This window comes from Lontra canadensis, unplaced genomic scaffold (assembly GCF_010015895.1).
Source record: "Lontra canadensis isolate GAN:19392208 unplaced genomic scaffold, GSC_riverotter_1.0 scaffold152, whole genome shotgun sequence".
Lineage (NCBI taxonomy): Eukaryota > Metazoa > Chordata > Mammalia > Carnivora > Mustelidae > Lontra > Lontra canadensis.
The window spans coordinates 2,516,474-2,527,245 of NW_022631146.1; the positions used below are offsets into that span (position 1 = coordinate 2,516,474).

The window sequence follows — 10,772 nt, forward strand, 5'->3', positions numbered from 1 at the left end:
GGTTGTCCAGTTTTCCCAGAACCATTTATTGAAAAGACTGTCTTTTTTCTGCCCCCATTGCATATTCTTTTCTTATTTGCCATAGATTAGTGTATTCTTCCATTACAACACCTTTATTACTTTTTCATATGTACCTGTCCATGGTCATGTTCTCCAATAATGTTATAGGTCTTTAGCATCAGAGATTATATTTTATTCATCTTTGTCTTGCTAAGACTTCGCTCCACGTATGGAGCATAGTGGAATGGAAAAATGTATGGCTGAGTGAGGATGAAACATATATCATGTAGTTCGTCAAGGTTCATGTAGGGCAGTGAGAGAGCATAAGGGGAGAGAGGGGAATAGGGTCTTTTAGCAATGACATAGAATGGAGGGGAGGAGTTGTATTAGGTCTGAGCTACCACAAATAGATGAGACCTAAATATTAACTGTCCCACATGGTAGCAATTTGTTTAAAGGGGATAGGTAGGGACATGAGATACCCTACTTAGCAATGAAATTGGCTAAAATGTTGTCATTTGCAGAAATATCACAGCCTGCTGTTGCTGATAATTGTAGTAAATGAAAGAAGTAAAAGAGCTTGGGGAACAGAATCCAACAAATTTTTGTGATTTATCTAAATCTGGCTTGTTCCCAGTGGTGATTACTCCTAACAGGACAGAAACATGGAAAAAAGAAATGAATCTTCAAATCCGGATTTTATCCCCTTGGGCCTCTTCCCTGGTATAAAACATATAAACGTGCTTGTCTCTGCAATTCTTCTGATCTACACTGTGGCTCTAATCACAAATTCTATCTTTATATTCCTGATTTGGGTGGATTCTCACCTCCGCACACCCATGTACTTTCTGCTCAGCCAGCTGGCCCTCATAGACCTGACATTAATCTCTAGCACTGTACCAAAGATGGCAATTGACTTCTTCTCAGGGAAGAGAAGTATATCACAGGTGGTCTGTGGAACTCAGATCTTTTTGTTCCTGACTCTAGGAATTGCTAAGGGTATCCTCATCACCCTCATGGCTTTTGACCATTATGTGGCCATTTACAACCCTTTGAGATACACCCTGATCATGAGTCAGAAAGTATGTCTGCTGATGGCTTCCATTTCCTGGGCTGGAGGTACCCTTATATCACTCATGCACACAGTGTATGCTATGCATTTCCCCATTTGTGGTTCTAGAGATTTCCCTTTTCATCTGTGAGGTTACGGCCATCCTAAAATTGGCCTGTGAGGACATCTATGCTTATGAGAAGCCTGTAGTGATGACAAGCATTGTGGTGCTCCTCATTCCCTTGTCCTTTATCCCATCCTCTTATGCTCTCATCTTCCTTCCTGTCCTCCACATGAACTCCCTGGAGGGCAGAAATAAAGCTCTGGCCACCTGTTCCTCCCACTTGACTGTGGTGAGCTTATACTTTGGTCCAGCCATGCTGGTCTACATGAGGCCTACTTCTTATAACAGTTCCAAGCTAGACCAGGTTCTCTTTATGCTTGGTGCCATCCTAACCCCCATGATGAACTCCCTCATATATAGTCTGAGGAACAAGAGGTGGTGGGAGCTCTGAAAAACGTGTTGGGACTCTGCTTAACCTCAAATTACACCACAGACCTAAGAGGAATGTTAATTACCACCTATCCCTATTTCAATCAAAATAAGCCCTACTCAGATGTTCAGGTCTCAGTCTGGTCTTTCCATGCTTAAAATTGCAATGGGACTGTCTTTATGGATTCAGCACATATATTAAAAAATCTGGTGAAACATGCTTACCTTCTTCATGCTTCCTTGAGAGTGTTAGACTTACACTTTCATATTGTGAAACTTCAGTATTTAGGCATACCAGGATTGGTGATGATTGATCATGATTGTCTTTGATGATAGTGGTAGTAAATATGATGGTGTAGTTGGAGTGCTGGTACATAAGGTGGTTGAGGTAGTGATCATAATGATGACGAAGTTTCACCAAGAAGAACAAGAAGAAGAAGAAGAAGAAGAAGAACTGAATTTATTATCATTTCTTTTCAACTACAGAGGGAAGTATATCAACTTCAGACCTTGAAAGAGGCCAATCATCACAGAAAGTCTATGGATGTTCCATCTCCCAAAGATCTGTAAATGAAGATAAGAATTAAATTGAGTTCTTGGTTTCTTATCTTTTAAAGGAAGAGGCTAGATTATAGACCTAAACAAAAAGCCAATTAAATTATCCTAACTTACATATTTTTCTTCTTCTTAAATTTTTAAATATTTTATGAAATTGTCCCAATCATCAAAAAGAATCTATATGAAGACAATAATTTTTGTTGTTGTTAATTTCAACTTTTTATTATATTAGATGATGGAATAGTTACTTTCAGGCTTATATTACTGCACTGAATTTGATTTTTTTTTTAACATCCTAGTGACTTTCTGCCATGCAATGCCAAAGAAATAAATATTCACATTTTAGCAGAAGGGGAAATAGAGTGAATGTAGCTGAATCTATAAATTTGGAAGCATCTTTGTCCTAATACCTTACAGTATAAACACAAGTGGACTGCTATTGAACCTAAAGGATTTAATAATTTACTATTATACTCATCATATTTTAATTGTCTTAGTTCAGTAACTGAAGTAGCACAATGTAAAATTACTTAGACACAGTAATTTAACATCCAGAAAGCGAAGTGAATATAAGAAATATACCTGAGAAAAAATTAAAATTAGAAGACATATCCATAAGTCATTCCTTAATCTCTAGGGGGAAAAAATAAAGATTATTTGTTTTTAAATCTGAAAAATGTTGAGGATTATATGAAAGGAATGTTTTGATATCCAAAAAGGATAAGTAGCAAAGTTTTAGGATATTCAAATAAGTGATTACTATAAATTACTTGTGCAAGGAAGACATATATGTGCCAATCAAATCATAGACCAGGGTGGGTTGAGAGAGAAGTATAAACCAGAAATATTGATTTTTAAGATTTTTTAAGGAATCTCTACACCCAGTGTGGGGTGAGAGCTTACAAACTTGAGATCAGGAGTCACCTTCTCTACTACTGAGCCAGACAGTCCCCCCTAAATTAGAAATGTTTTTGTAGTGATTAAGCTGATATATGCAAGGATGTGTTCTTTAGCCCATAAACATTTAGGGAAGTATTAGCTGTCAGGTTTGAAAAATTCTATTTTTTTGAGCATTTCCAACAATAAAACAGAATTCTTCACACTTCAGTTTTCTTTCCAAAATAAGCATTCTGTTACACTGAATAAAACAATAGGGGTGGTAGATTATAAGTGTCCTACCCAGAAGGTTAAACATCTACTCAAAGAGCCAATTTGCTTTCAATTTGTTCCAGTGAAGTGGAGCCACATTTTGGGGAAAGCCTTATGTTTTATAGGAAATCACCTATTATATCTCATTAACTACCTAAAGTACTTCAGCCCATCCCCCCAAAAATTGTGGTAGAGCTCCTTTCCACAACTGGGATGGAGCAGTAGGAGTCCACTTGTGTGGGACTTGAACTAAAAAAGGAAGTGAGATCCATAGTTCTTATTTGTTAAGGGTCTGGTGGCTTCACACGAAGTTGTATAAGCACTTTCTTCTTCCATACAGGAATAAAATGGGGCTTTAATTCATTGACTTTTTTTTTAAGATACTAAATGAGAAAGACTGCAAAGAGAAAAAGCTTCAGGCAATGTTCACATACATTTGTTGTCTGTTACAGTTGTCACACTGCTTTTCAACAGAGTTTTGGTAAATGCAATAAATAATCAACTGAACTTAGCAGTTAGGAAAAAGACCAATAAAGAGTCCATTGCTTTGTCAAAATCTTTCCTTATGGAAAACAAAACCACATGGCAGAAAACACTTCTTTCCTATATAATTGGAAGCCTTTCTCTAGAAATGCCTAAAAGAAAAGATAGTTATCTAACACAGCCACATTCCCTAAAATTCTGTAAAGAACTGAAGTGAGACACTTAAAAATACAAAAATAAAAGACTAAGTAAATACTTGTGACAGAGTGGGGTAAGGCATAATGGAAAAACGAAGTTCTCTCTTCTTAGACTGGAATTTCTCTGGTGGAGAAAATCATCACACTCTTTAATATAAACTTAAGCCTCACTAAAACAAAAATTACTTTTTATAGATGACTGAAATTGCCACTGGTCCCTTATTGGCCCCTTCATTTGAACTGAGCAGTTATATAACCTGAATCCTCACTATCAAGCAGCATCTCATCACTAAATGCCTTAAATCACTCGTAAACTCTAAATAATTATTCTAACTTCACAATTTCAGTTCCTTCATTTGAACATTCCTTTTCTTCTCCAGAATGAGTTACATATCACTTCTTTGGCCATTTTATTATATGTTAGCCACCTCCCAAGCCCACAGATAGTCTTGCCATATTTTTAAGGTCTGAATACAACAAATTGATTGTGTTGGTTGGGGTTCCCATTAGTATTCCTATATGATGTGAAGACTCTATAACTGTTTTCATCCTGATTATTACTTTTTGGCCTGTGAGGAGCTTGTGCCCCTCTTCTCTCATGTGGGATCACCAACTCATTGGCAAAAATCTAAAGTCAGACTATAATCCACCTCAGTCTTAAAAAAAAAATGCTGTGCAACCACTTAGTCTAGAACTGAGAAAAATCCTGGTCTCCATATAATTTTAACAGTATTGCAATGAAGATTCTTTAGTGTTCACATCTAAAAGAATTTGAAGAGTTAGAATCAGGGCTATATAGCTTCTTCAATTTCAAAGAAAGAAAACCTACTTGAAGCCCAAAGTCAAAGAAAGCAGGAATATGCATTATACATTCCTTGAATAATCCCTTATCCTCACCTATGTCCTCTCTTCTTCTGTCCCTCCCTCATATTTCTTTCTCCTTCTCTTTTGATTTATCTCTCAATATCTCTGCCTTTGTGATTACTCATCCATCTCAGGTCTCCCACGCCTTTCAGTATACCTTTCTTAATGACCTTTCTGAATTCATTGCTATTTATAGCGTTTTTCATTATCTTTTTCATTTTCTTCCAAATCTTTCTGCCATTTTCCCTTTCCCATCCCAAATTTCACCTTTCTGCTTTAAAGTGTTGCAAACAGAATATTTCTATTTTTTATTTTTTTATTATTTATAAAGAGTTTATTTATTAATTTGAGAGAGGGGGGAAAAAGAGGGAGAACACAAAGGGAGAATCAAACTCCTCACTGAGCAGAAACCCCAATTCAGGTTTCCATTCTAGGACCCTGAGATCATGACCTGAGCTGAACACAGATGTTTAACTGACTGAGCCACCCAGGGACCCTGCAAACAGAATATTTTTAAATCTTTGTTCATTGAATAAAAATTTATATTCTTATATATTTTATGAATCAATATAATTGAGTATTTTATATTTCTCACTCTAAGGAAAATATCCAAGTGTTTATATATGGGAGCTCTTTTTAAAAAATTTTATTATCAGTCATTTAGTGATCAGAAAATGATTTTTTCATGCCTAATATTAATACATTCCCATATTAAAAGTTAAGGATATAGATAAACAATTCAAGCAATTTAGTCTTCCACCCGAATCTCAGAACTGAAATGACATACTTTACCTCCAGAAAGCTTTTATTTCATACTGTACCTTCATACTCACTAAGCAATATAAATGCTAAGAGCTAACTTTCTAAAGCTGCATATATATGGCACTAATAGATGAATGATTCCAATAATGTGATTATTTGGCATTATGCAAACAATATATCCAATCAATTGAATGAATCTTTCTAACTTCATTATAACCCCCAGCATTGTACAACCAGAGCCACCAGATATGTTTCCTCTTGTTTAATGTAACACTAGATTACTTTCTTCAGAAGATCTGACACTGAATCTTCTCAGAAATTTTATTGAGAAGGAGAATGCACACAGGGGTAGAGGGACAGAGAGAAAGAGAGAGAACCTTAAGCAGCCTCCACTCCCAGTGTAGAGCTCAATGTGAGCCTCAATCTAACAACCCTGAGATCATGAGATGAAATCAAGGGTTGGACACTTAACCAACTGAGCCATGCAGGTGCCCGTGCAATTTCTCTGAATTAATCCATATGACACCAGCAACAGGATGCAAATAAAAACCATTTGTGTTACAGTGACTGAGTCACCAAATTTCTGCCATAACTGATGCTTCTGCAGACTGAGTCACTCACCAAGTATGAACCCAAATGTCCATTTGTATATCCAATCTTCTGCAGTGTCTTTCAATTGAGTCCATCCCCAGGTTGGAATTTAAGAATACTAGACATTCTTGTGTCATTTCTGGATCATTCTCACAAAGATCAAAACTATGTTATCATGTTCTTAGGGTGATCTGGATCACCTAGATCAATCCTAGATTCCTATATTCACCAAACCAAGCAGCTACTTAATAACAATAAAAAAATGGCATTTTCCACACATTCAAAATGTTGCACAATTTGAATATTGCTAATAGAGTCAGAAGTGAAAAGTTTACATTAATAAAATAAAATAAAAAGTTTTTTAAAAATTTACAAAAACACAGAGTGATTTTCCTGCTCATGAACACAGACTTTTTCTTTTCTTTTCTTTTCTTTTCTTTTCTTTTCTTTTCTTTTCTTTTCTTTTTCATTCCATAAGCTTTCAGGTAAAATTAGTTAAGGCTAAGACATAAAACTAGAAAATAAACTAATCAATGCAGACTTTATTTTCCAGAAATATTCTCTAAGGACTTTTTTCTTTCCCCCCTTCCACTCATCTTCTATCCAAGTTGTTTCTGTCACTGGAAAAACAGTCTTAATTCACCTTCATGAAAATTGCACCTCCTTCCCTGCCATAGTTTCATCCACCACCAACTCTAAGGTAACCTCCAACTTCTTAAAGGAGAGGACACTATCATAAACAGGCTGTAGAACTCATACTTTCTTTTATTTGATGTCTTACTAAATGTTCCCTCTTAACTCCTCTGTTGTCTGAATGATTTCTGGCTAACTATCAGGTCTTGGTGAGATTCTCACGGAGTTATAGTTTATAGTTGTCTTGTTTTCTCTAAAGTTCATGTAATATGCCATATATTCCACTGCCAGTATTCTGGAGCTGGTTCATACTGAATCAAGAGACCCAAGTGTTAAATTTCAGGAATTTTGAAAGTTGGCTGTAAGCCATTAGTAGTTCAAAATTGTCCATGGTAGAAGTACTTAAACCATGAGGACTGAAAAACACTTCCAGTCAGATCTTTTGTTTGTTTCATTTTAGGGTTTTTTTTTTTTCTTTTTGTGAGCTACTCAATCAGCATATCACTGTCTATATCCATGACTTGAAAGAGATGCACTATTTCTTCTATGAAATAAGTGTCCTTCTGAAATTCACTTCTGAAGATACCTCTAATGAAAAATTTTGAAGTTTAAAATTTCATGTTTCTTTTATACTTCTTCTTCCTCCCAACCCCACAAGTATACCCTGCCACACACACAGGCACAGGAACATAACACTGCCTAAATGTTTCTGACCAATAGAGTTCTGAGACTCTCCATTCGTCTAGCCACTATGAGATCTCTAACAGAGACAACCCATCTACAGAAGCTAAAAACAGCATACTTCTCTCTTTAATAATATAATTACCCTGATGCCAATACCACGTCTATTGTCTAAAAACAAAAGAAGACAATACAAAACAGAAAGCTGCCAGTAGTTCTGAAAAGAGTATTAAGCAATACATTTTGTAAGATTTTATTTATTTATTTGAGATAGAAAGAGAGAGAGCATGATCGTGAGGTGGGGGAAGAGGCAGAGGGTAAGGGAGAAGCAGATCACCCACTGAGCAAGAAGTCTGATGTCAGGCCCAATCCCCACACCCTGAGTTCACGACCTGAGCTGAAGGCAGACACTGAAGTGACTGAACCACCCACGTACCCCTTAACAATACAGTTAGACAAACCATTAGGTAAAAACTGTACCCACGTACCGAAGAGGCTCAAGTAACCCCAAACATCAGAGGCAAAGATGAAGAAAATTTTAAGGGGACATCATAATAAAATCTCTTAAATCAGTGTTAAGAATACAATATTAAAGCACTGAGGGAGAATAAAAACATATGTGTAGAACAAAAGGAGTAAGAAGTACAGGAGACATCAAAAGCAGTGCAAACCAGCAGGGAATGGACAGATAACTACAGATTACATAAAGAAAAACTTACAACCAGGAATTATATACACAGAAAAAACAACTCAAAAACGAAGGTATGCTAACAAAAATGCCCGAGTGAGAATTCATGAAAATAAATGTTACTTACATAAAAGCAATACAAACATGGACAAATTTTCCTGAATCAACTTTTTCAGAATTCTGGAAATTAAAGAAGGGCTTTCAGCAATCTGGAGACCATCTGTTCAACAAAACAGACTGAATCTCAGTTAAATTAGCGAACACTGTGGAATTTTTTTTAACATTTTATTTATTTATTTGTCGGGGACAGAGGAAGAGAGAGCAAGCAAGCACATAGCAAGACAGAGAGGCAGGCAGAGGCACAGAGAGAAGCTGGCTCCCTGCCAAGCAAGGAGCCTGATGTGGGACTTGATCCCAGGATGCTGGGATCATGACCTGAGCCAAAGGCAGCTGCTTAACCAACTAAGCCACCCAGGTGTCCCACACTATGGACTTTTAATTTGTCTGTCCATATCCCCTCTTCTTCTTGAAGACCAATACCTCAATTATGGTGCAAAGCAGGAACCGAGCAGCCACTGGAGGGAAAAAACAAAGTTGGATTTCCTTCAAAGCTTCATTCCCAGACCCAGATAATTCACATTATTGAATTGGTTTGTTGATTTCCTGGATGACCTCACTAGCACAATTATTTTGTTTTTGTCTTTGTTTTTGTTTTTGTTTTTGTATCTGACACATCACTCATCCAGCACAAATAAGCCTCAGGGCATTTGAGGAAAAAAAAATCAAAAGCAATTGCTGAACATCATGGTTTTCTAAAACAATATATAATACTTGGGGAGAGGGGGATTGGCTATCCAAAATGGCTAAAAAGAAAATGTGGAGAATGAGATATCCATAGCGTATTTTGAAAAGATCTAACATATTCCTGGGAATCACGAAGATCATATTTATTCACAAGGCTATGTTCATTCCCAGAGCTGTGTTCTTACTGTGGAATGACATGAGAGGGCCCTGAGCTAATACTGAGGCTCAACAGAAGCAGGAAGTGAAGGCTGATGTGGATTTGTACACTGCCTGACCAAATATAAAAAGCATGTCCCAACATGCAAACTGAGGCCCCTGGCAACGATTGGGAGACTAATTAGCTGCAGACACTTAAAGGAAACCCTATAAATCATAAGTTGACAAATGATCTCATTGAGTAGAGACGTCATTGGCCACATATGACAAGGAAAACAGACTTTACAAAGTTAATTCAAGAAAGCTACCAAAAAAAAAAAAAATGACAATGACAATAGCAACAATAAACCTTAGGGACAGGGAAACATATGATGTCCAATTATACCACACTGTATTTTTTTAAATTCTTGTTTTTAACTGAAGTCATTAATTATGAAAAGAAATAAGGAGTTATGAACCAGTCACAGGGGGAAAAAATTCTACAGAACTATCTCTGAGGATGTTCCCCTTTTAGAATTACTAGATAAATAATTTAAGTAGGCTATCCTAAATACGTTCAGAGAACTAAAGGGAATCATGTATCAAAAACTACAGAACAGTATGGGATGATATCTGACCAAGGAGAAAATATCAGCAAATAGGTAAGTATTAATAAATAAATAAATAAATAAATAAATAAATAAAAATAGAATCAAATAAAAACTCTAGAGATTAAAGTACAATAATTAAAACATTACTGGAGGGAAACAATTATAGTTGATTAAGAAGAGTGAGCGAACTTGAAGATTTGGTCCATTGAATGAACAACAAGAAAAAAAGAAAAGAAAAGAAAGAAAAATGAACAGCATCCTGCTTGCATGATGATCCTGCTTGCAGGATGTTATCAAGTGTACTGATAAAATAAATGTCCTAGGAAAGGGGAAAGAAAGAGGCAGAAATAATATTTGGAAAAATAGCCAAGCTCTTCTCAAAGTTGACAAAAACCATTAACTAACACAATCATGGTCAATAAGCTCCAACTTGGATATTCTCAATAAGATATGCATGCAGACATACTAAAACTAAATTCTCAAAAGCCAAAGAGAGAATTTTAAAATCAGAGAGATAAAAGAAACTTGTCACATACTTGGGTATGTCCCTGTGTCCCCTCCTCCCCCCAATTACCAGTGGATATCTCAGCATAAATCTCACAGGTTTGGAGAGAATGGGGTAATATATTCAAATTATTGCAAGCTAAAATTGCCAGCCAAGAATATATTACCTAGAAGAATAGTCCTTGAAGAATGAAGAGCTGATAGGTTTTCCAAACAAAAACTGAAAGAATTTGTCACTGCTAAACTTGTCTTGGAAGGAGTGCTAAAGGTAGTTCTTAAAAGTTGAAACAAACAGAAACTAATTATATGAAATCATATGAAAATATAAATGTCATTGCTAAAAAGAAACAGAATATTCAAATACTTTAATAGCACATGAATAACTTTTAACACTAGTATATAAATTAGAAGACAAGAATAATTTTAATAAGATAAATTTGTTAATGGAAACAGTATAAAAGAAGTAAAATTTGACATCATTTTTAAAAATTGTGGAGGCAATTGAATTGTTTAGTATCTATGTGATTGACGATAAGTTGTTGACTGCTTAAAATAGATTGCTAGAACT

The 10,772-nt window shown here is 35.8% G+C and overlaps 1 protein-coding gene across 1 annotated transcript; it reads left to right on the forward strand.

Annotated features, from left to right (window-relative positions):
• Positions 1-665: 665 nt before the first annotated feature.
• On the forward strand, positions 666-1,703 carry LOC116859269 (olfactory receptor 56-like). Its single transcript, XM_032844374.1, is given in 3 exon segments — positions 666-1,177; positions 1,179-1,543; positions 1,546-1,703. Coding segments are annotated over 3 exon segments (1,035 nt in total).
• The last annotated feature ends 9,069 nt before the right edge of the window (positions 1,704-10,772 follow it).